The sequence below is a fragment of the Brachyistius frenatus genome, unplaced genomic scaffold (assembly GCF_029030835.1).
Source record: "Brachyistius frenatus isolate BFR_SWC_R1_liver_20210118 unplaced genomic scaffold, ASM2903083v1 Contig_89, whole genome shotgun sequence".
In the NCBI taxonomy this organism is placed as follows: Eukaryota; Metazoa; Chordata; class Actinopteri; family Embiotocidae; genus Brachyistius; species Brachyistius frenatus.
In genome coordinates this window covers 945,521-972,552 of record NW_027210688.1, presented here as the reverse complement: position 1 = coordinate 972,552, position 27,032 = coordinate 945,521, and the positions used below count along the sequence as shown (strand labels likewise).

The 27,032-nt window shown below is 43.1% G+C and overlaps 1 protein-coding gene across 1 annotated transcript in view; it reads left to right on the top strand.

Moving 5' to 3' along the window:
* cplx2b (complexin 2b) overlaps nt 1-26,808 on the top strand; it is a 36,932-nt gene extending 10,124 nt beyond the window's left edge. Inside the window, exons 2-4 of the mRNA XM_069710085.1 lie at nt 14,665-14,804; nt 25,890-26,065; nt 26,436-26,808. Of these exons, the coding sequence (XP_069566186.1) occupies nt 14,774-14,804; nt 25,890-26,065; nt 26,436-26,633 (405 nt within the window). The 5' untranslated portion in view covers nt 14,665-14,773 and the 3' untranslated portion in view covers nt 26,634-26,808. The remainder of the gene's footprint in view (nt 1-14,664; nt 14,805-25,889; nt 26,066-26,435) is intronic.
* The last annotated feature ends 224 nt before the right edge of the window (nt 26,809-27,032 follow it).

The window sequence follows — 27,032 nt, the reverse complement described above, 5'->3', positions numbered from 1 at the left end:
CATATTTGTTTTTATTTTGCGACAATTAATTAAAAAAAAAGTGATGATAATAAAAAAATTAAAAAATCATTAGTTGTGACTAAACCTGCAAAAAAAACCAACAACTGTAAACCTCCCGTGTTCTTTTTTTGTTTTATATTGTTTTCCTTTTTCTTGTTCCACCGTAGCGCTCCAGCTCCCGGCAAACATTCATCACTGTACTCGAGCAGTTGGCAGGCGTAACAAACCTCCCGCCCACACAGCATCGCCGCCCACCCTCCCAGCACGCTGCCACCCACTTACCACAGCCCTCTTAACCCTGATGGAGTGAGGGGGGGAGGGGAAGGGGGTGGATCGGGGGGGGGGGGCAGAGTGGGCACTTATTGACAGAAAAAATAGCTGAAGGAAGAAACAAACAGCATTTATATTCAGAAATAATCTCGCTTTTTAAAAAAAAATTTTTTAACAATTTCTTCGCTCACAAACGAAGGTCGTTTCTGTGTTCGCTGTAAAATAACTGCGTTTCGTACACATCGCATGTTTCTCGCATTGCCGCCTTTTTATTCTTTTTGTTGTATTTTTTTCCTTCTTCAAGGTTTGGTAGGAAACCTACCAGAGAGAAGAGCTTCTCTGGTTTTCATGAGGATGTGTAGTTGACGAGGGAGAGGGCTCATAAAAAGGAGGGAAAGAGTTTTCAGTTGGAATAAACAGAAAAAAAAAGAAGCTTAAAAGTAAAATATATTGACAGAAGCTGAGACGAGTGAAACGTGTGATGAGGTTCAACTTGACGTCGACGTGTATTTTGTTGCACGCAGTTCATCTCGCCTCGGCGGTGAAGCGAAGCTGCATGTAGACCGGCGTGCACGGAGGCGTGTCGGCGTTCGGTTTCATCTGCGTTGTTACACGTCGCGTCGACACACGGACCGGTGAACCTCGGTGGACCTCGGTGAACCTCGGTGAACTCGGTGGACCTCGGTGAACTCGGTGGACCTCGGTGAACTCGGTGGACCTCGGTGAACTCGGTGAACTCGGTGGACCTCTGTGGACCTCGGTGAACCTCGGTGAACCTCGGTGGACCTCGGTGAACCTCGGTGAACTCGGTGGACCTCGGTGGACCTCGGTGAACCTCGGTGAACTCGGTGGACCTCGGTGAACTCGGTGAACTCGGTGGACCTCTGTGGACCTCGGTGAACCTCGGTGAACTCGGTGGACCTCGGTGAACCTCGGTGGACCTCTGTGGACCTCGGTGAACCTCGGTGAACTCGGTCGACCTCGGTGAACCTCGGTGGACCTCTGTGGACCTCGGTGAACTCGGTGGACCTCGGTGGACCTCGGTGAACCTCGGTGGACCTCGGTGGACCTCGGTGGACCTCGGTGAACTCTGTGGACTTGGTGAATCTGAGCGGCTCGCGTTCACACTTCTTTTGTCCGCGTGGTCTTTGGAAGACGCTGCGTCTTTAACCCAGATCTGTCCTGCACAGCGGAGCAGACGATCCGATTGAAGACAAACCACTCAGCTGTCCATGCATTATGCAGCGTTAGTCTCTCCGAGGACGTCTGTAAACATGCCGTGTGCTTCACAGCTCACGATTACTAATTCAGCGTATCGTCCTGCTTCTCCCGACTCCGGTCGCTGGACACGCTCGTGTTGTTTCTCTGTCGTTGGACTCTAAAAGCTCAGCGGACCTGCAGAGACTTCGACAAAACGTCTTTCAAAATTACTCCTCCGGGACGGATTCATCGATTTAAAACGTCGAGTAGCTTCATGACATGTTAAACCTCCGTGATGCTTCTGTGATTTGAGCAAAACATCAACAACGTCCCGCAGTGACTCGTGTTTTCAACTCCAACACAATCAAGGGGAGGAGAATTTGAATTGTTTTTTGAAGTGATTTACATTAGAAACATGGTTTTACTTTAGATTTCAGATTAAAAACACAACTTTCTCTGAACTTCTGCAGGTAAAGCTGATGTCCTCCACACGAGAGGACCAGTAGTGGTGAAATATGGAGTTTCTTCATGGTATCTTTTGGGATTTTTGTTCTTCACCTTTATTCATTTTGTCAAGCAGTGTTTTGCATTGACGTGCTCTTCTATCGCTTCCTGTAGAAATCTGACGCGGCTCATACAAGACGACATATCAGTAAATCCATGTCTTGCAGATTTTTAGTATTCAGTCAGTTTGTGGGACTAATCCAACTTTTCTTTTATGTCCCTAAAATTCGGAGTGAACTTTACATATTTGGTTTTGGAAAGTTACAAAAATCTGTCGGACACAGATCTCTTTTATTATATATTTTATATATTTATATATATTTATAATATTATTATATATATGATAGCATTGCCATGGACTTAGATAATTTAAGAGCTTCTCCATCATCCCTCTCTCCTTTTCTTCCACCTTCCTGTCACTTTTCTCTCCATCCTCCATCACCCCTTCCATTTCCTTCTCTTCCCTTCTTTTATCCAGACATTAGTGTTTCTCCACTTCCCTCCTCCTCCTCCTCCTCCTCCTCCTCCTCCTCCTCCTCCTCCTCCTCCTCCTCCATATTCTGGTCCCTCATCTTTTTCCTACCCAATCATCTCCTTCCTTCCTACCTTCCCCCACTTTTCCACTCCCTTCCTCTGTCCTAATTTCTCCGCTATCCTCCCTCTCTCTCGCTCTCTCTCTTTATGTCTGCACCCCCCCCCCCCCACCACCACCACCACCACCACCTCCGCCACCACCATCCTTCCACTCTTCTCTTTTTCCTCTGGCTTCAGTCATCCAACCAGAAGACAAATGGGCGGATGCCTCGTTTGTGATGTATAGCCTGCTTCCACCCCCTCCATCCTGCATCGCCTGAGGGTGGAGGAGGAGGCGTGGAGGTCTGCAGCTTCATCTAACTGTACAGTACACTACTAGAGTCACTGGAGGATGTATATATGTGGCATCATTGGCTGTTCCCAGGCAGTAGTGTTGAGATTTTCTGCGACAACAGATTCTGCTGCTTTCTTCCTTTTAACTCTGGATTCGTTGGCCTTTCATAAAACATTTAATAATTCACGTAAACAACGTAAACACCTTTTCATTCTTCACATAGTTTACATTTGTGATAGTGGCCCTTCACATTCACAGCTATTTAGATTTTTCCTTCTTCGTCATACAGCCTACAGATATAAATTATCTTTAGCGTTTTTTAATTTTTATTTACACAATATTTGGACGTAAATTCATGAATCACTAATTTGTCAGTAATCCGGTTGGTGGTTCTGGTCTCGGAGGGGCACCTGATTGTTTTAGTTTTTATTGTGGTCATGTTGTGCTTTTATGAAATATGTTTTGCATGTCAGATAATAAACACCTCGGGAAAAGTTTTATTTTTCCATCTTAGAAGCGATGTGACGATTTGACAGTTAATCGATTGATTTTTTTTTGTTGTGTTTAATGTCCTAAAGTAGTTAAATGATCTTATTTATTCTCTGAAGCCCCAATTGATATATTGAAATGTCTTGTTTTGTCTTTTTTAGGAAGCAAATAACGAAAAGATGTTGAATTCACTGTCACAGAAAAGTGGAAAAAATATCAAATATTCATCATCAGAGTTCTGAATAGTCTTGAAATGTTGATTTTCGCTAGTTTTGCAATTTTTTTGGCATTTTGGATAATTAGCTAATTGACGCTAATTCTGCTGATGGTTAAAAACTACAGCTCATTTCTTTTAAAATAAGAATAATATGCAGTTAATATGCAAAAAGACCTGACGTTGAAGCTACGTCGCTGAGCTACGATACTAATTTGATTAACATTACAATATATTATTCGCTTAACAAACAAGTTATCTATTTTTTTGGTCATTTCCGTAAACGTTAGCAAATAACTGGTGAACTCAGAAGATTTAGCTGAAAACGCTGCGTTTATGTATGTAATTCAGGAGAATTGATGGATGACGGATAGATTACTTAATGGAAGATGATGTATGGATAAATGGAGGGAAGGATGGAGATATGAGGGATGGATGAATAAATGACATTCTGGATCAATGCGGTGATTAAATGTCAACAAATGAGCGGCCGCTCTGCGTCTGTCGGAGGTGAACGTGTCGACGGCGTTGGAGGATCTTTTATCTTTTGGATTCTTTTGTCTTCGGGCTGAATGAGTTCACTCTGAAAATGTCAGCGGCTGTTTTGGTTCCACTTCATCACCGGCCGCCTTTTTGCTCCGGCTGGTTTTTGTTCGCTCGACGCCTGTTTGTTTTGTTGGACTTTTTAGCTTCGACGTGCTTCATGCAAATTTGCACTTCTTTTTCACCGTTTGTAAGGATATTAATTCATCGGCAGAAAACACTCTGGATGTCATCGGCTCGGCGATGAGTCGGCGTTTGTTTTGCTTTTTTCCGTGAATCGGACTCACCCGGCATGTGGTTCCCCCGAAGGTGTTTCTCTCAACTAGAAAATGTTGATGTACAGAAACCAACAGTGAAAATGCTTTATTTTGCATTTGTATTGAGTAGAAAACCAAACGGGTCATTACGAGTGATAATATCAGCTTCACAGTTGGAGTGAAATGTTTGTAAATTTCAGAATATGAGCAGCACTCAAGCTGCATGGAAAGATGAGTAGAATCAGTGCAGACTTATAGACTGTATATAAAATTAGACGTAGCTTCCGCATCTGAAAAATTAGGCCGATGCTAAAGCGCCTTAAGCTGCAGTACCACCGAGTGCCACTAGAGGGACCATTCAAAGTCATTATGATGTTGTTAGCTAAAGTCAGTTAACTTATTCGTTTTCTGGCTATTCATCAGTAAATACGACTTTTTTTCCATCATCCACTGTGAAATGTTGGGATGTCTCAGACCACCTTCAGTGTTGGTCCTTGTTCGCCCTCCTGAGAAAGTGGTTTAGAAACGCCTCTTCAAACCACGACCGACCTTCTTTATTTTGATTTAGTAAATTCTTGTGTCTGTGATGAAGCTTGCTTTTGGTCTGCCAGTTTCTACAAAGTTGTTGTAGAGCTCCATGCAATGTCAGAACTTCATGCATATATTTCTAAATCCTCAAAACTTTTTACCGGTTAATATGAAACTATGACTTCAGGACACCGCTGTAGGTTTCACTGCATTTTTGAAGTATGTAGTTCTTCATCTGCAGCCCAACCGCAGCTTAATCTCACCGCTTGTTTACGTTGAAGTAAACTGAAAGAAGCAATACATCTTGTAGATGACGTTGATTAATCTGCTTTCCTTATAGACATTTATATTCCCGCTGAATGATAATGATGGAAGAAGCCACTTTCACATTACTCTGCAAAAAATGTCAAACGCATACATCATCTTTCTGTCACGTTGCCGCTCGGGTTCGTCGATGTGGATCTCTGCAAACTTTGCAAAAACACTGTAGACTCATTTGTCAGCATCACGCCGTGAAATGACCCATGATAAAAAAAAAAAAATGTTGAGGAATGATGAGCAAAGATTCCCTGCAGGGCGAAACTAAACCGCTCGTTAACATCCACAAAAAGTGAGATGCATTTATAAATGAATCATTTTATCCTATCATCCAATTAAAAACAAAAAACGGAGATTTTCCAAACCAGTTTCTTGATTGTATGAATCGTAACTTAATCATATCCACTGAGGCGACCTAGTTAAGACATTTTGCAGCGATTTAAAAACCTTAAAAACGTCACACCGGTACATTCGTTCCTGATAGTCACTTATTACATGGTTATAATTTCATGAAATGACCCGTCGTGTTGTTTCCCGTGAGGACAAGCTGCTGTTTTTGAAGCTTCACCTGAGAGCTGGTTCAAAACTCTTCAATAATGCAACTGAAATCAGAAAACAAACTTAAGCTTGTGCTCAATGTGGCTGTGACCTTTTTCAGGTTGAGGTAAACTCACAAAAACAAAATGTTAAAGTGAAGGCTGTTTCCATAAGTGTCTGGAAGCATGAAGTGACAGAAACAGCACAGTCATCACAAAATAACAGGAACAAGTGAGAAGTTGAACACATCAGCTGCAGTTTTAAATCTCGCGAGAGCTGTTTTTTTTTTTTTATTTTTGGTAAAGTTGTTCAACTCAGATCAGACAAATCGGATAATCAGGTCGTTTTAGAAAAGACGAGCTGGTTCACCTGAAACATGCTCGGTGTGATCAGAGAGTTAAACACACCGGATGAGGTGAAACAGACGACGAGTTAAATTCAGGTAAAGATTGTTTTCTTTTTTTAAATGAAGCTCTCAGTTGTTTTTCCTCCGACCGACTCTGAACAGTTTATTACCAGCTGACAGCCGAACAGCGGCCGGGCGGGCGACAGGACTCGGCGCCGTATTGATTTTTTGCTGTTTGTCATCTGAACAGATGGCCGAGCGGACGCTTCGTACTGTAGCGGCTAATCGCTCCATTAATTCAACACACCGTCCGCCGTTTCACATCTTCATCCGACCATCCCGATGTTATTAAATCCTAGAAGTGTTATCCCTTTTAAACGCATGATCTGATGCAGCGATATGAAAACCCTTTTTTTTTTTTCCCCATATGAATCCAAATAGTTTCAAGAATTTTATGACATCAAATATAATTAGTCCTGTTTGCTCGTGCAGCCGCGAAGCAATTTACACAAGTTCTAACTGTTCATGTTCTAAACTGGTAGCGTTGAGGTTGGTTGACCAGGTAGAGGTTCTGATGAAAATTGCATTATGGGAAATGTAGGATTGAGCATTTTTTTTGGAGCTGGATCCAACAAACAGGTTGTTTAAGCATCTGATTTTCCAGTTTTGATCTAATTTAAATCCCAAATCTGCAAACTTTACACAAAAACAACCTCTATACCGCTTTGTAAGGCTATATATAATACCCACATATAAACTCTTAAGGCTCAGCATGGTAAACATTTAATTATTATTCAATCAAATAAAACGGAATATATCTGTTCTTGGTTTTTGTTTTTTAAAGCACAATGTTTTGATATTTTAGTCCATTAATAGACACATTTTATGTATTTTATAGTCAAGTGAAAGCTTTTCGCCCATAATAGTATTGTGAAAATAGTAATCATAAAAAAAAAAAAACTTCAAATGAGAAGAATGTTCTGCCTCCATTTAAATGTCTCCTGCAGAGTTCATTATGTTATTACAGATGGTTTGAATAAAGTCGCCAAAGAGAAGTGTGATAATAGCGGGTGGCCGAGAAATGTAGCTTCACCCTCAACAGCCCGGATTGAGTTTTCTAACTGAGGAGGAACGTGAATAAAAAAAAGTGGAGAAGGATGGATTATCCAACAGTTTTAGTCACTGAAACATTATTTATTTACTGTTGAATTATTATTGACTTTCTCCGCTGACTTGCAGGAGGTCGTTGCCGTAGTTAAGACTCATACCGGCGTTTTCAAACATGTCTTCTGGGATTAATATTTGCAGCTGATGTTGATTTAGTTTCCGATTTTTTTTTTTTATGTAAATTATTCGGGTTTTCTTTTTTCGGCAAATTGAAGTCGTTTAATTTTTGTTAGTTTAAGACAAAAAAACAAAACAACTAAAGACATTTTTGTCAGTCGAGATTTAGGCTTATTTTAAGGCTGCAGTTGTCGCCATCTTTGCGTAGGGTTACCATGGCTACAGGCGTCATCAGTTTGATACCTGTCACCTGATAATGTTCCATCCACTTATCTTTTTATCATTAAGTATCAGATAACATAATATTACAGCAGTCACTGCAAACACCTTCCTATAAGCAAGAGAACAAGAGGAGAGGAGGAAACAGGCCAACAAAGACTTTACCTTCAAACATTCACTCTCGTTCATCGGTCTGTTCAACATTTTCAATATGATCTTTAGTTTTTTTCATTCGTGAAAAATGTTAAATATTTTGTCATAGTTCTTGTTTTTAAATGTTATGTTTTAGTTTTATTTTCATAGTAAAAAAAAACAAGCGTGACATGCATAAATAAAAACATAAATAAAGGTTGAACAAGAGCAGAAAGATTCTCAGTTTGGTGTCGTTGCCGTCTCCAACCGAACTGTTCAGCTGAAGTGGTTCTTCAGACGGATCAGGAGGGCCGCGAGCATTAAATATTCAGTCCCAGATCCTCTGTCATATCTCACCTGCAGGAAGCCTGCACTATTAAAACCAAATTAACTATTATTAAAATATAAATTATGCTAAGTTAAAATTAGCCTCCTCAATGTGACAGGAGCTCCTTTAACATCCGAGGCAGGTCGACGACTCGAAGGGGAGAGAATTAAAAGCAGTCATGTAGCCTTCCTTTTTGCCTTGCAGCCCGTGCTGAGGGAATAATTTGTCACCATCGAAGTCACATGAATAAGTAATGTGTTCGAGCGCTAAGTCGCTGCCTGGCAGATCTGAGAGCGAGGCGCGGCGTTAGCAGCTCATTATTAATTCATTCACCGACGTCTGCAACATTTATTTTTCAGTCTTCGGGACTTTTTGCATCCTGAAAGGAATATTTTGTACAGCGGACGGCTGTATTTTATTCAGGATTTTATTTCAGGGTAAACAACAGGAGAAATGTTTGACTACCTTGTTCACAGACGTGAGAGCAACAGCTGTGAAAAAAAAAGAAAAAAGAAAAATCGAGTTCAGACTTCCCGTCTTCGGACCAAAAGTGAAAAAAATTCAACCGTCTTCTACTTTTTTGTTTGACTCTATTTGATTAGGAGTTCATTTATAAAGCAACCTGGACCTGAAAACAAGAAAGTCACGTGACTCAGAAGGTAACTGGTTTGTTGGTAAACCAAAGTCCAGCAAGGTTTTGACCGATTTTAATGCAAAAGGAGGATTTAAAAAAACATCAGAAGGTTTCAAAATAAAAATGTGTCACTTCATGTAGACCAACATTTTAAGGACGATATATTTTGTATAATACAACACTGTAATTTAACACTTTGAAATACAAGAAGTCTTTTTTGTCACCATCAGCGGTCCAGAACGACATCTGAAAAACTCCAGCTGATATGGAACCAGTGACACTGACGTTATCAAACCTGCTCAGAAGAAATTTTCTGCAGCAACTCCACCAAATTTAATGTTGCAGATTGAAGCACAACAAACGCTGCATCCGTTTTTAATCCCAGTACTTCTCGGTAGCTTCTTCATTTTGACCTCATGGAGCGCTTTGGAGAGCTCGGCACGGCACGTTAGTGACCTTTTCATAATGTCGGCAGGTCATGTTTTAATAAAGGATACAGTCCGGTCCCGTTAGCACCAAACCAAACCGTATTAAATGTAACAGGAAGTCAGGTTTCATTAGGATTTTGTCGTTCGGATGTTAAGGACGTTGTAACGTTCGTAGTTCCCGTCCAGATGAAGACAGAGCGTTGCTGCGGAGTCGTTCTGACCCGCCGGGAGAAAACAATCCTCGCGTCAGGGATCCATCTCGCTCCATTCGTCCAGCCGTCAGTATCGATCGTCCCGCGGGGTCCGCTCATCGAGCACGGGGTGAAAGGTGAGCTGGGGGCAAATGTGAATCTGAGTCCGAGCCGATCACTACAAATAACTTCTGGTGGGTTTTTTTAAACATTTGTCGCTCAAACTGGTTAAAGGGGACACGAGCACTTCACCAATTTATCTTCTGTAACTGAGCGTCCAGACTTTCTGCAGAGCTTCAGTTTGATCTCTGGAGGGCCAGCAAACAAAATTAGACTCTGAGTTTCCTGGAAAAGGTTCATATACGAGTCACGGCCGTCTGTAAACCAGCAGCGACGTCATCGTTGGTTTGTGAACGTCTGTTATGAATCCTCCAGTTCAGATTCTGTCCGTCACCATCTTTGCTAGTTCAAAGCGGTTTGGAGCAGGAAGTGACCATATTTGGACGAGCTGATCAAAACCAACAGAAGATACTGTTGATGGAAATGTTGCACGGCAGTTATTGATAAAACGCTGGAGGCACAGTAGTGAGCGAGTATTTAGAGTTGGATTTAGTCTTTTTAATGGGATTTTATTGACAATAGGAAACATAATTTAGCCAGAATGATCCTTTAACGCCGAAAATGAAAATTAGTTTCATGACTTTCTGTTTGACAATAATAATATGATGTTTGTCTGGCATTTAAAAAAAAAAAAAAAAAGAGGTGGGAACAACATATTCGATCCATCTGCACTGGTTGTAACTCCTGTAATGGACCTGTCATCGCCGGACCGAAATCACACCCGGCTTCTCCTCTCCGTTCCCATCGCCTGTCATCAACATGTTTCCGTCGACGGACTCGCGCTCCCGTCTCCGGCCGTGAAACTCGGAAACAACTTCCAATTAACAGGATAGGATCCGCGAGCCGTCCTGCCCGGCCCTGATAACATTATCCCACGTCACGCACCGCTGCCAGCGCCGGGATTATGAAATTAAAAAAGGAAGGAGAAGATGAGGAAGAAGAGGAAAGGGTGGTGATGGGATGAAGAGGAGAATGGGTGGTTGCTAAGGTGTGGGGGGAGGAGGTCGCCCTCCGGTGCCGTCGTCGGTGATATTGTGCGGTGTGTTCGGCCCTGTGAAAGGGAGGATTACGTCATCTTTTAAAGCCTCTTCAACTTTCACCACCGTGGAGAAGTTCAGTCTGCTGGAGAGCTCCAACGCAGACCGCCCACCGAGGAGCTCTTACACAACCAGCTGGGTCTCTGGTGTCTGACGGAGGATCCTAGATGGAGGCAGGTGGAGGGAGGTGGAGGCAGGTGGAGGCAGGTGGAGGTAGATTAATGTAGATGGAGGTAGGTGGAGGTAAATGGAGGTAGATGGAGATAGATGAATGTAGATGAATGTAGATGAATGCAGATGGAGGTAGACGAATGTAGATAGAGGTAGATGGAGGTAGATGAATGTAGATGGAGGTAGATGGAGGTAGATGAATGTAGATGGAGGTAGATGGAGGTAGATGAATGTAGATGGAGGTAGATGGAGGTAGATGAATGTAGATGGAGGTAGATGAATGTAGATGGAGGTAGGTGGAGGTAGATGGAGGTAGATGGAGGGAGATGAATGTAGATGAATGTAGGTGGAGGTAGATGGAGGTAGATGAAGGTAGGTGGAGGTAGGTGGAGGTAGATGGAGGTAGATGGAGGGAGATGAATGTAGATGAAGGTAGGTGGAGGTAGATGGAGGTAGATGGAGGTAAATGGAGGTAGATGAATGTAGATGAATGCAGATGGAGGTAGATGAATGTAGATAGAGGTAGATGGAGGTAGATGAATGTAGATGGAGGTAGATGAATGTAGATGGAGGTAGGTGGAGGTAGGTGGAGGTAGATGGAGGTAGATGGAGGGAGATGAATGTAGATGAAGGTAGGTGGAGGTAGATGGAGGTAGATGAAGGTAGGTGGAGGTAGGTGGAGGTAGATGGAGGTAGATGGAGGGAGATGAATGTAGATGAAGGTAGGTGGAGGTAGATGGAGGTAGATGAAGGTAGGTGGAGGCAGATGAATGTAGATGGAGGTAGATGAATGTAGATGGAGGTAGATTAATGTAGATGAAGGTAGGTGGAGGTAGATGGAGGTAGATATTGATCGATCGATGGATTGATTGAGTCTTTAAAAGGTAGACGTGGGTGCAGATATGTTGTGTGTTAGAAATCAGCAATAAAAAGAGGAAAAAGGAAAAAGAAGAACGGTGAAAGAAGGAATTTTTAGAGAAAGATTTAAAAAAAAGAAATGATAACAAAAGGAGGAAAAAAAATAAAAAGTGTCCGGAGAGCTGAAAGTCGTCCGTGTTTTAAAAACGGTCTTGAGGCAGAAACTGAAGCTCGTTTACGTCCAGAACAACAGTTTCATATTCAGGCTGCATCAGCGCAGATAATCGAACATTTACGGTCACAGATTATGTATGTCAAGGTTTACTAACTGGTGTGTGTGTGTGTGTGTGTGTGTGTGTGTGTGTGTGTGTGTGTGTGTGTGTGTGTGTGTGTGTGTGTGTGTGTGTGTGTGTGTGTGTGTCCTTTTCTTCCAGATGTCCTTGTCTGACAGAAGCATCTTTTCTTTATTCCATTAGTGAGTCCTTGAGTCTGTTTCTGTAACGATAAGAGAAATGTTCTGCTGCCAGACCATGAACACCACGGGACACACACACACACACACACACACACACACACACACACACACACACACACACACACACACACACACACACACACACACACACACACACACACACACACACACACACACACACATATATAGATGCTGGTTGTCGTATTGCAGCAGGAAAAACTACTCAGTTCAACTTTTGGATGTTTTAATGAAAGAAAAAACAATATTCATAATATTTTACTGTTCTGAACATGTCGAAATTAATATATCGTAGCAAGTTACTCCTTTTTTTTAAGTTAACATGCGTGAATGAAAGTGTGTCGAAGTCTAGCTCACTATCAGGTGAAGCAAAAACAGACTTAATATTTTCTTTTTCTTTCTTTTGTACAAACGGTGAGATTTGTAAATGCATTTTATGCTAAAACATCGAATCTATAACTTTTTAATGTGACTTATAGTCTACAGGAGGAAAATATTTGACTTGACAGCCTGCCGAGCGGCCGATGTTGTTGTCCAACTAATCTTTTCACTGTCCTGTTTCTTTCTCCTCACACAAGGTTAACGGTCCGAAACTTCTCCTGTTGTGTATCAGCATACATTTGCAGTCTTTTTAATCAAATCTCCTGTGTGTGTGTGTGTGTGTGTGTGTGTGTGTGTGTGTGTGTGTGTGTGTGTGTGTGTGTGTGTGTGTGTGTGTGTGTGTGTGTGTGTGTGTGTGTGTGTGTGTGTGTGTGCACGTTTAATATTTTTGTGTGTGTATGGAAATGAGGTGCTTCACCCCCTGAAGCGCTCGGTCACAGTTACAAATGGATTGCCGTCCCGCTCGGCCTCGTCTCCCCCCGTCGCCTCCCAGAATAAGCTGTGCAGCTCAATCTGTTCGTCCCATCCCATTTCACCCCGGCTCCATTCAGCTCCGCCAAATATTGGCGTAGCGAAATGACACTGGGCTCCGAAAAAATGGAAAATGCTGTTCTGGTTCGCCAGGTGCAATGAATGTGGAGGATTTCATCTCTGGTTGACGCCGGTTGCAGTTAATCAGATAGATACGGGGGGAACACAGCGAGTACAAACCAACGAACATCCAGGCTGCAGTTCCTCTAATGGCCACCGGGCCGCTGCTTTATAGTCAATATGTAAACCTGAAATTCAAAATGAAATTCATCAGGGTCAGATTTTCCTCCATTTGGAAAAGTCCATCTGACTCTGCTGACACTCAATCACCTTTATTTTATCCTTCTTCTTCTCAATCTCAACCAGGAATGTGTATTTGCATACTGTGCACACACACACACACACACACACACACACACACACACACACACACACACACACACACACACACACACACACACACACACACACACACACACACACACACACACACAGGAGATTTGATTAAAAAGACTGCAAATGTACTATAAAGTCTAAAAAAAAAAGTGTATAAAGAGAAATTAATGCTGGCCAGGCTAAACAAAAACTCCCTGAAGGAGGTGAGATGATCTGTACAACATCAAATATGGTACAAATTAAGTTTAACATCTGATTCAGCTCCTTTATTACATATTGAACTCGTCTCTCTGCAGCATCTGAGTGTCTCTTTTAACATAAAATCTTTTCATCTTCCAGTTAATTCCAGTCTTTTTGCTTTTAAAGTTTGAGTTTTGAAGTTCTGTGTTTCGGTTTGTTTGGCGCCACCTGTGGTGATTAGTAGTAATTGCATCTGGACTTTTTTTTTTCTTGCCTGTGACGTCTTTAAGTTAAAGTCAAAATGTATTTATATTGCACATTCAAACAATATTGACCAAAGTGCTGCACATAATCAAAACTGGATCGCAAGAATAAATAGGCAGTAAAAACTAAAAATTAAAAGCTGCATTAAAGCCAAAATTAGTCAAAAATGGCTAATAACTGTCTAAATAATCATATTAATTAAATACTTGACACTTGAACTCAGTGAATTTGATATTATAGCCTACAGAAGAGTATGTTTAGTTGTTTTTAGAGCTGATTAGATAAGACTGAGCTCCTCCTCACACACTCGGTGGTGATGACTAGACACACACACACACACACACACACACACACACACACACACACACACACACACACACACACACACACACACACACACACACACACACACACACACACACACACACACACACACACCGCCCTGAGCAGTAAATACATTTCACAACAACACGCGAAGCGATGGAGTTACCAGCTGTGATAGAAAACGCAGGAAGTGGCTTCTGAAACTGAGACAGTGGGATTGTCATAGTTTATGAAATATTAATGAGGAAATATGGATTTTGTTGTTATTGTAGACAGGATTTCCCCTTTTTAAACGTGTGTGTGTGTGTGTGTGTGTGTGTGTGTGTGTGTGTGTGTGTGTGTGTGTGTGTGTGTGTGTGTGTGTGTGTGTGTGTGTGTGTGTATTTAAGAAGATCCCTTTACCTGTTTTTTTCTATCATCAGCGGGATTAGCCGCCCGACACTCGGACGTATTTCGTTTAGCGTCTCTATCGATGTGTCGCAGATGAAAACTTTTGTGGTGGAGCGTTTACGACTTCTTTTAAAACCACGTTGTTCGTGTACAGTGGTGAATAACAGCTGATTGTTTTTAAAGCTGGAGGGACTGTTCGTGTTTTAATCACGTCTTCTTTCTGTCTCAGCAGAGAGACGCTCGGCATCTCGACAAGAGGAGAGAGGAGGAGAAGCATCAGCTACATGCTCACTTGTCTTCGGCTTTAAGGAGAACAACCGCGCTCGTCAGCAGGAATCATGGATTTTGTAATGAAGCAGGCTTTAGGTGGTAAGTACCTCGGCTCTGAAGGCTCTGAAGGCTCTGAAGGCTCTGAAGGCTCCTCCCGACATCATGCGTCCATTGATTGGATATAAAAGTGCCCTTAAAGTGCAATACCACCGAGGGCCACTAGAGGTCCAAAAAGCCCCCCATAGACTCCCATTCAACTTCTCTCATCAAATACAAAATACAATAAATGTTTTCCACCAGTTATCTCAACATTGTTCCGATTGAAAACCCCAAGAACATTACACCCCGCCCACCTAAAGCACAAACCTGACTGCACCACAGGCCTGTCAATCAAACAGACACGCCCCCAAAAACAGGTCTTCTTGAATCTTCTTTTCTAATGAATGAGGGATTATTTTCAGATGGACCTCCAGAAAACTAATAAGAAGGAGTGACTTTAGCTAACAACACCGAGATAACTGATGGACACATTTTATTCACTTTGGATTTGATGAGAGAAGTTGAATGGGAGTCTATGGAGCCGGAGGCTTTTTGGAGCCGACCTCTAGTGGCACTCGCTGGTATTGCAGCTGAAGACACTTCTGCATCAGCCTCATCACGTGATGACTTTTGTTCTGACAGATTATAAATCCACATTCTCGCCCCTGTTTTTCTCATTTACACCACGGCTGGCCTCCAACATCAGCAGAGGTTGAACTCATTCAAAGCGGCTGTGTGAACGTACTTGTAAATGGGGGGCCCCCCCGGGGTGCCAGGAGGTCCCGCCTCCTTAAATCAACCCTCTCATCTAGTTTCATCAGCTCGCCGACCACCTCCCAGAATGAAATGAGATTTATTCTGTTGTAGCTCCGGCTGCCGTCTCTCTTCCTCCCACCGCTGCTGTAGATCCTCTCCTCTCTCTCCAAATCCCTCCTTTTTCATTTCTTCTTCTCAGTTTTTCATCCGATCGATTCTCCTACGCTTTCATTTCCTCGCTCTCCTGATGCGTCTAAATCTTTCTTCTCTTAAATCTTCTCCTCCTCTACCTCATTTCTCTGCAGTCTTTTCTTCTGCCTTTGTTTATCTTGAGCGAAGCTGCCGGTTTCAAACTGAGTTACGTCCGAAGCACGAGAATAATTTTACTTTACCCACTTTCAGAGCAAAAATTTCTGTTGTTTCAGTTAAATAATCAATTAAACAAATGTGAACGGACACGAAACAGTTTCAGAAAGCTCAAACATTTAAATGCTCAGCTCTGATCAGACATAAATGTCCTCCTGTTGCATAACTTGTCACGCAACAAAAAAGTTAATTCCCGAAGTTTTTCCATGCATAGTTTTTCCTATTAATGTCCCAGTTATATTGTATTAAATCAACAAAGCTGTTGATCCCAAGTTAATCTGTTATGTGATTCCATGTGTTCCTCTGAGGACCTCGAAACAAGCTCGATTTTCTTGTCGCTTGTGTCTTTTTGTCCTCATTAAGCGTAAATGAGTTATTTCCCCTCAGGACCTCTAAACGCGTTCATGAGTATATGAGGTCTTCGAGTATTTCAGGTTGAAAATGGTGTAAAATAAAACAAACAGCCGAAGTAACGAAGGTTCTCGTCACATAAACACATCGTGAGTTGTTTCGTTTTCTCGGTTGAATAAACCTGAACTGCAAAAAATGCAGGCAAATTTGTAACAAATGAAATGAGGTGAAAAGACTCGACTCCATCACTCCATCCATCCATCTCTGTCTCCGTCCATCAATCCTCCCCTCTTTTCCTCCGTCAGAGCTCCCTGCTCTCTAATCCACTCCTCCTCCCCCTCCTGCAGACAATTTACTCTCCTCCATTCAGCTCCTTCCTCCGCTGTCCATCCATCTATCCGTTAATCCAGCAGATCGCAGACGGTTCGAACAATAAGCAGTGTTTCTGATACACAGACTTACTTATATATATATATATATATATATATATAAACTCTCCAAGATAACAACGCTGTTAACGCGATCGATTAATGAGTGGACGATCTCCCCCTCGTTTTCCTCCACCTTTTTTTATGCTGCACTCACAAGGGTTGGCTGACACACAGAGATCAGAGGACAGAAACGCAGCAGAGCCTTAGCTCCGCCCACAGTGAGACACAGAGATCAGAGGACAGAAATGCAGCAGAGCTTTAGCTCCGCCCACAGTGAGACACAGAGATCAGAGGACAGAAATGCAGCAGAGACTGAGCTGGAAAAATAAGCGGGTGCTCATAAATTCGTTAAATGACATGAGTATGATATTTTTCGGCCGGCGCTATCTGCGACTTTTCAAATTAAAAGCCCTCCAGTTTCACACAGGTTCCAGACATATAGGCCTAATAAGTTTTGACTTGACTTTTGGGTGAAGCTCAGCTATGTGAATAAATGTTACTAAACGGGAGTAGCTCTCGGACACTTTTATTTTGTCAAAGTAGCTCTCAGAGCGAAAAATAAAAAGATTGGAGACCGGTGCCTTAATATTTCTGTACATTTATGCACAGCTGATGCATGTTGAGGGATTTTTCTTTCCCTCCGTCCTCCCCTCTGATTGGTCCGAACTTTTTTATTCCTCCCCATCCTCAGTCCTTATATCTTCCTATGCCTCTATTCTTGCATCAACTTTGCTTCCTGCAGCACCTCCCCTCCCTCCTCCTGTGCATGTTACAGGCTTCATAGATATAGAAGTTATAGATATAGAAGTCTACCCCCCACCCCCACCCCCACACACATTGTCCATCCATCCTGCGTTGAAGTGTTGTAATTTACTTCCCGTAGAGGTGCCGTCTCGTGCGTTGACCTTTTTCTCCTGCAGCAGAGTGGCATTTATTTCATTGGGACACAGCTGGCCGTCCATGAATACAGAAATTCAGCAGAACAACACACACACACAGATGAGGTTTGAGTCCTGATGAGGGAGGTGAGGGGGGGAGGGGTGCGGGGGGCATTTTGAGATGAAGTGCGCTGCAGCCATGTGGGAGTGTTGTTGAGGTGGGTGTGTCGGGCCATCAATCCAACAAACCCTGCAGCGTTTCTCATGCATAGAAATGACTTGGACGGGCGCAGACAAATGGATTTTCCACCACCCAGAAAGATTTCTGCATTTTATATTCTTTGTAACTCTTTTGATTGTAATTCACGTTGAAACGGGAAAAAAAGTCAATATTGAACGACAGTCCATGTGTAGTCACATGATCTTCATCAGCTTCTTCAGTCATATCTGCAATTCTTTGATCGTTGAGTGAACTGCAGCTGATGATGAAGATCATGTGATGTGACTAAAAGCTCCAGAACAGCTAATAAATCGAGACTGACCTGAGATCAAATGTGAAGCAATCACTCTTTTTTTTTCTTATATATCAAATTTTCTCTCACAAATTTAACATTTTTGAATGTTCAGCAGATTTTGTGTGTTACACCAATAATTCACAAAGTACAAAGAAATAATAATTAAGCACATCTCAGTATAATTCAATATTGCTAAATGCTTATACAACAACAAATCAGAGAACTTTAACTTTATTTTAAAAAGGAATTTATTCTATATTTTTTGTTGCACAGATTTATGGAAATTTGTGATGAAAAACTGAATTCATTTTTAAAAACCACTCGTCATTATCTTTCACAGAAAACACCACTCGAACCACTTTAGTGAAGTTTTCTGTACGAGTTTTAGTCTCTGATTGTTGTGAATTTAGAAACAAAGTTGTGATTTTTATCAGCACGCACGCACACACGCACACACACACACACACACACACACACACACACACACACACACACACACACACACACACACACACACACACACACACACACACACACACACACACACACACACACACACACACACACACACACACACACACACACACACACACACACACACACACACACACACACACATTGATTTAATTTAGACTCCTCCAATGAAACACAAGCAGGAACACAACGCGTGCACAGATACACACAGCAGTCAAATTTATCCAATTTAGCAAGGCTGAAACTTCTATTTAATTTAACCACACACACACACACACACACACACACACACACACACACACACACACACACACACACACACACACACACACACACACACACACACACACACACACACACACACACACACACACAGAGGCTGGGCCTCACTAACGTCATTAGAGGCTGGACACCTCCTGAACGTTTCATTGGTTCAGACTGAGGTATAGATTTCAGCCGCCGGCCTCAGATTGCTGCTGGTTGTTTAACGATCAATCAGTTTGATCAGAGGTTCCACATTGTGTTGGATTAATCAGTCCGGGACAGCCGGTCGATCCGCGGACCAGAACCTGAAACTCACTCCGCAGCAGGAAACGTTGCCGTGTGCAACGCAAGGATCCTTTTTGTTACGTGTCGAGCTGCTGATTTTGTTGCTCCACATGAATTAACCAGCAGACAGAACTTACACCTTTGTTTGTGTCTGGATTGATATAAATAGATCGATATGGTCACGTCTGTAGTTCTGTTTGGTGCCACCCAACCATCCACCAGCAGCGACGTCACCTCATCGGTTTGTGAACATTGTGAATCCTCCAGTTCAGATTCTGTCCGTCAACATCTTTACTAGTTCGGAGCGGTTCTTGGCAGGAAGACACTTCTGCATCGGAACCATTTTTCAGACCCGGAAGCTACGAACACTTTTATATAAAGTCCTTGGTGCCGCCACGGTTTTAAATGTCTAATCTTCCTCATCTTAACCAATCAGTCAGCTGAGTTTAGGTTCTTGATTTTCAGGTGGATATTAGAAATCCTTCATTAACACAGGTGATACAATGCGACAGCTGCTGCTCACGCTTCATCTGTGCCATCAAAACATTGATTTTGTTCGCAGTGCGTACTTCCTGTTTTTCCCTGCCTCTTGTCAAGATATCAAACATGCGACGAGCTCACCTTCTTCTCATAAAGAAGCTCAAATAAAAGATGTGAAGATAATCTGTGAACGATCAGCGTGAGCCGGTCCTGCCCAGCTGGGTCGAGCTCCGCCGTTTCATTTCCTGTGCAGACGCGGTGAAGATGAGGCGGCGAGGATGCAGCAATAACAGGAAGCCGCGGGGGGAAGGTTGATGAGTCGACAACGCAGGAGGACAGTTTACGGTGCTCCAGAGCACTCGGCGGGACTCGTGGGTTTCTGAATGGAGAGCGAGCGTGGCGTCGATCCGGCAGTGTGACCACGAGTCCCGCTGCCCGAACATCTGATCGATGCAGCAGGTTTTTCTCAGCCGCTCGTCTGACTTATGAGGGCGTAATTTTGGCGATGGAGGTGATCCATTATTTAAATGAGCTCCATTTTTCAAACCCCATCCACCCCTGATGAATGAACCGGGCGCACCGCCATCCATCTGACCGGCCGGAGGAGCAGTCGGCGGCGCACGGCGTTCGTCTCCGAAACATTCTCAAACTCCTTCCTCTCTTTCTTTTCCTTTCCTTTTTTCTTTACACCTTTTTCTTCCAAGAAATGTTTCCAAGCAGTTCATAACAAGATGCTGCAGAAAAATGTGAAAAAAGTTAAATCCCCATCGCTGAGACTACGAAAATAAATCTGCCTCACTACATCAGACTAAACTGGAGAGTCCTTAACTTGAGACTTTGGCTTTGTGTCATTCATTTATAGAGATAATGTAAACAACCCAAATCATGTAACACCACCAGAGGATACCGCGTCAGTATCACGTATCAGTAGTTTTTTTTGCGTTAAAATTACAAGTTAAAAGTAAAAGTTAAAAATGAAACGAGGGTGGAAGGAAGAATGTGGATTTAACTCAGTTAACTTACTCACATAATGCAACATATTTCACATAACACAATCATTTATGTGACGTATGCATATACTGGATATAAAAGTGTTCGTAGCTATCGAGTCAGAAAAACGAGGCCGATGCAGAAGTGTCTTCAGCTGCAATACCAGCGAGTGCCACTAGAGGTCGGCTCCAAAAAGCCTCCGGCTCCATAGACGGCCTGAGGATAGAGGAAAGAGATTTAGCGTTTTTCCGATTACTAAGGCAGAGATTTCTTATTTCTTATTGAAAGCCGCCTGAAACTACATTTTGAGAACTGATTAATAGTGGAGGGAAGATGTTACTGTAATTGTGTTATTTTCTTACAGCTGTTTTCCTGTACACACTGAAAAGTGAAGTCATTGTTAATAGATAGATAGATAGAAGTAAAAAAAAAGAAAAGAAAAGAAAAACATTCATTTTATCAGAACAAATAGAGGCGTGTCTGGCCTTCTCCGTAAAGCGTGAACTATTGTTAATCATCATCACCACTTTATACATTTGGATGTAAGATTCCTGCGTGGCTGTGGACAACAGATAAATGTCAGATGTCACCGAAGGGGATAATTTAATGTGTCTGACAAGTGAGCTACTGTCACTTTTTTTTTTTTTGCAAGCTTCCTTCTGCAGCATTTTGCATTTTTGTTTCTTCTCTCTTAGGTAGTAATCCATCATAATTTTCATTAGAACCTATAATTTCTTCCTGTGTGTCTGTTGCTTCTGACATTCTCTTCATCTCTATTATCAAAGTGTTTCCCTGCTCAGCAGACAGCAGAAATCCAGCCGGGAGGACGGGAGGCAGAGCCGCAGATACGTTAAAGCCCAGTTTGCCCTTTCACATTTATATTATATGACATCCTCGGCTCGAGATGATAGCGGTTATTTAACCCTTTCTTACCCAGCATGCACGCTGTGTTGCAGCTGCAACACAGCATTCATGCTATAACGTACACCAAGATGATTCAACCATAGACTGGATATACATTTTTGGTATATATTTTGGTCTCATACTGCAGACAATAAAACAGACATCACGGTTTCAGCGTCTATGGAGGTTTTTTTTTTCCACTACTTGTCCTGTAATCTCGAGTATCGCTCTCGCTGCTATTATCTCTCCACATTCAGCTGAGATAGTTTCACACTTCATTCCTTTAATCAGCTTCAACCCGAATCTACTAAATAAATCAAGATCTCCTCCACACAGGCTCTGTGCTGCCCGCCGTCTGCCCGTTCGGACGCCACGCTGCAACCGTCGCGCTCCGTATCTCCGCCTCTTCAAAAACGAGAGCTTTTGAGCATTAAAACCCCCGCGGCAACGAAGACCAGACCCGGGGAAAGACTGAATGAAGTAATGAGCGAATGGATGCACGGCGCGAGGATCGGGGTCCGTTCGAGCACTTAGCCTCGAATTGCCTCCCCTTTTGTCCGCAGAATAAATCTGTGTAGCCGGCCTCTAATGGACCGGTGGAGGTGGAGGTGGAGGTGGAGCAGGGAGGAGAAAGGAAGGGTTGAGAGGATTAAACCTGGAGAAAATAAACAAGAGGAATATAAGATGTGCAAAACGGAAAGAAAAGAAAGAAAGGACCACGTTATGACACGGCGGGGGAGGGATGAGTAAGAGCAGAGGACAAGCAGAAGGACGGAGGAGGGAACGTGTGAAGGGTAACGGCACCGTCGGGTCGAAGGACGACGCTCCACCTCTCATGAGACCCCCGTTATAATAATGGTCCCATTACGTTTGCCGGATGCAGCGTATCGTCGTCCTCCGATTTATGGAGATCACTTTACGGTCCCGAAGCCTCGTCGTTTCAGTAGTTTGTCCTCGCTGACTTCAGATTTCTCGCGTTGTTGGAGGCATGTTGGTTTTTCGGTTTGAAGAGGCGGCGGTTCGTTGGTCGATCGACCACTTTGATCCACGTTGAAATAAAACTATCAAATGAATTGCCGTTAAAAGTGTGTTGGAACGGTGATGCACGAGGCAGGAGGAAGCTCCAACCTTCATGAGGTCCACACGTTAACGTGACCGCTGGTAACGTGAACATTTGTGATTTCACCGCGGACCTGAAACTGGAGCAGAGAAAACATCCGACTTTTGGGGGTCAAACTCTGGAAATCGTCAACAGAGACCCTTGAAATGATTCGAGTTTCAGGTCCGTGGTGAAATCACAAATGTTCACGTACAAGAGGTCACGTTAACGTGTGGAACTCAGGTGCTGATGTTGATGCTGTTTGCACGCAACACGAACGCTTTAAAAACTCTTTCATGCACCGTCGTACGCTTCCTTTGATGCTAATTAGCAAGTTACCATGCAAAAAACGTGGAGCTAAGATAGCGACCACGGTAAAAATTACAGTGTACTTGCTAAACAACAACATGCTAGCATGCTAATGTCAGCTGCACATGTTCATGAGTGTTTCCCCCTGCAGAGGATGTTTTTGATGCAATACCATAAGTGGCCACTGGGTGAAATTAGCGTGGAAATTAGTGGAAGTGAGTATCCATGCAAGTACGAACTACTGAGCTCTCTTTCTCTGAGACAATTAACATTTCCAACTGAAGACGTGTCACATATTTGCACGCACACCTGCACATCCTCCCAGTGCACATGTTGTGTGCTTGAGTGTTTAAACACAATGAAGGACCCACAGCGGACAGTCTGACCTTAACCCGACTCCCCGGCGAGTCCCGGGGAACATTTCCCCGCCCGCCCCTCCCACCAGCTGAGCACTAATTTGTCATCCTCTGGTTTGCTGCCACCACACGGCGCCGCGGGGCAATTAGAGCCACCGCATGAGTCCGCTGCAGAGCGACGGGACCGGCCGCCCCTGGGTTCACCAGCCCGGCAGGGGAAACGTCCTTAAAGCCACAATTCTTCTGAGTAATTTACTCAGAATCGTTCTCTTTTGGCTCTCGTGTCTTAAAGAGGCAATAATTCAGGTCTGTTTACTGCCACAGAACAATAAAGTAGCACAAGATGTCTGTGAGAGTTGATAGAGGCGGTAATTGATAACGACGGCTGAATCAATATTTAATGACCAAAATTCACCGCCAGCTCTGCACGGTTTCAAAGTCAAACCTCCACACGGGAAGAAAAACATTTGGATTTGTTTTTCTTAATCAGTCAAATCATCAATCTTAAACTAAATATTAAAATGAACGTACAATTTTTTTTTATTCACAAATGAATTACATAATTATCAAACTAACTTTGCAATGTTTTTTTTTAACTTTTCTGATAAAAAAAAAGTCTAACATTTTAATTAAAGTAGCAAGAATAATAACATTTTATGATTTTTTTTGTTTTTTTGTTTTTTTTTGCAATTCCCAACCGTAGCAGGTGCATTTAAAAGAGTTAAAACAGATGAATTATCAGCGTAATTTTTTTTTGATCATTCTTAGGTTTTACACTGAAGTCAGTTATAGATTCATTCTGATCTAATTTCAGGGGCAGAGAGTAGAAAATACACACCTCTACACTGTTTATATCCTCGCCGCTCCTTCAATGATCGCCTCGGCGGTGAAACATATCCAGCCTGTGTTGTGGCTCCGGCTTAAGAAAGGCACTAGCTGTCAAGCCGGCGCCGGAGAGGCAGATCAATACTCAGATGAAGTTTTCTCTCCGCTGGACAATCCATAATTCATACACTCTCAGGTGGTCCTGTATTTACTATTGACCGGGCCGAGGTAACAACGGCAGCATTGATATGCCGGAGGGAGTCACTTTCACAACTAGAATACAGGTCCCGTCTCAGAGGAAGAGATGAGGCTGCTTTTTAAGAGCTCTTAAGTGGAGATTGAAGTGTTGCAGAGGCATCAAACTGAAGTGTAAACATACAGAAGATACGATAGAAGATGGAAGTAGCCCTGAAACATTTAATGATTTTTCAGAAAAGAACAAATCAGTTTTGGTTAGAAGCATAGACATTATGTAAAAGTGTTCGTAGCTTCCAGGTCTGAAAAATGTAGTTCGATGCTGAAGTGTCTTCAGCTGCAATACCAGCGAGTGCCACTAGAGGTCGGCTCCAAAAAGCCTCCGGCTCCATAGACTCCCATTCAACTTCTCTCATCAAATCCAAAGTGAATAAAATGTGTCCATCAGTTATCTCGGTGTTGTTAGCTAAAGTCACTCCTTCTTATTAGTTTTCTGGAGGTCCATCTGAAAATAATCCCTCATTCATTAGAAAAGAAGATTCAAGAACACCTGTTTTTGGGGGCGTGTCTGTTTGATTGACAGGCCTGTGGTGCAGTCAGGTTACAGCTATCGGTGGGCGGGACGTAGTATCGTCAGGTTTCCAATCAGATCGGTCAGATCCACCGCTGGCTCCTCCCCCAGCTCGTCCAAATATGGTCACTTCCTGCTCCAAACCACTGAACTAGCAAAGATGGTGACGGACAGAATCTGAACTGGAGGATTCATAACGACTTTCGACGCAAAAATGAAGTTGGGACTAAAATTCTTCTCGAAAGCAAAGTGCTTTTTTTGTCTACTGTCCTTCCCTAGTTTCTCACTAACTGTAAACACCTCCTCTACTTTCCTGGGGCAGTCAGGTTACAGCTATCGGTGGACGGGACGTAGTGTCCCCAGCTCATCTAAATATGGTCACTTCCTGCTCCGAATTAGCAAGATGGTGACGGACAGAATCTGAACACGTGACGTCACTGTTGGTTGCCACTCGGTAAATAATCATAATTTCCAAGCTGACAGTCCAAAATCCCAAAAAATTATATTTTACAATAATATAAACATAGAGTAGCAAAATCAGATTTATAATAATAAATGTCATAAAATGTTGAATTTTCTTCCCTAATTCTTTCATAGTCAGTCACACGCTGTCTCCTTCATGTTGTAAAAGACTTATTAACCTCGTGCTGTGACCAGAAACTTGTAATGGAAGTGAGCGTGGAGGTACAGGTAGGGCCGACAGATGGCCGACACCGGATGGGAGACTGCGTCTTCCTCCGTCTCAGCGGTTCTTTGAAGCTTTTCCAGCTGGCTGTTCTTCTTCCTTCTTGTTTCCAAGACACCTTGAGGATCTTCGGACGAACCCGGTCGCCGCGTGATCCTCAGAACTGCAAATGCACAATGTTTTAATGGTTCAATATGACAGACGTGGGTGTCGGAGGAACATGTGACCTTTTGCATCAGCGTCTGTGCAACAACAGCAGCCAATTAAGTGCAAAGATTTACAGAATGAAACTGTTTCTGCAACTTAAAACAAACTCCAGACGGGAAAGATTCGTTTTTCATGTTTTTTTTAAGTTGTAAAGTTATTTAAAGAGTCTCTGCTTACCTTCGGTGTTCATGTGCTTTCTGTCCAGGGGCCACCAAAGACATGGGTAAGATGCTGGGTGGGGAGGAGGAGAAGGACCCGGACGCTGCCAAGAAGGAGGAGGAGCGACAGGAAGCGCTGAAGCAGCAGGAGGAGGAGAGGAAGGCCAAACACACCCGCATGGAGGCGGAGAGGGAAAAAGTACGGCAGAGCATCAGGGACAAGGTGAGGAAAACGCTCGCGGTGCAATTCTTCACAAATACACCTTCCTGCCGCTCTGAATGTGATTCTGTCCACAAGATATTTCTTGGTTTGAATTTGGTACGGGAGTTTTGCTTCTTTTCTTTTTTTTTTTTTTCCACATTGACTGCATTTAGCTGCCATCTTATTGTGCCAGACTTTCTGTTGTGATAGAAAAGTCATGAGTTTGCCTGAAAAAAGACTCTAAATTAGATTATTATGGGACATAAGCTTCAGGTCTGAATCTTTCTTAAAGGGTATGTGTGTGTCCTCGGACCTGCTCGGCAATGTTTGATCACGGCTTTCCTTTTCATATTTTTATCCTTTTTTTTTTAATCTCCTCTCCGTCGTCCAGTACGGGCTGAAGAAGAAGGAGGAGAAAGAGGCGGAGGAGAAGGCGGCGATGGAGCAGGCCTGCGAGGGCTCGCTGACCCGTCCGAAGAAGGCGATCCCGCGGGGCTGCGGCGACGACGAGGAGGAGGACGAGGAGAGCATCCTGGACACGGTCCTCAAGTTTCTGCCCGGACCGCTACAGGACATGTTCAAGAAGTAAAGAAAAAAACCAAACAAAGCAAAACGAATCAGACAAAACACCCTAAATTCAGGGTGTGACCTGAACCGGGCTGCAGGGCGAAAGGGAAGCGGGGATCTTTAGGGTGGAGCGGAGAGAGACGAACTATTCGTGGGTTTGGGAAGGGTTGGAGTTTTACACTTTTGGGGGGCATGTGGGAGCAACACGTATTCGGGGAGGGGGGTACTTGTCAAACTGTTAGAGGCTACACACTGCCTTTCTAGAGGTCTTTGTTCTTTTCTACTCCTCGACGACTGCGTCACTCTTCCCTTCTTTTATTTGCCAAAGTTGCTGTTCAACCTCTCGACTGCCATTTAGCACATTTCTTACAGTTTTTTTTTTGTTTTTTGCTCCGTTTCTTCTCCACCCGTTAAGAACAGA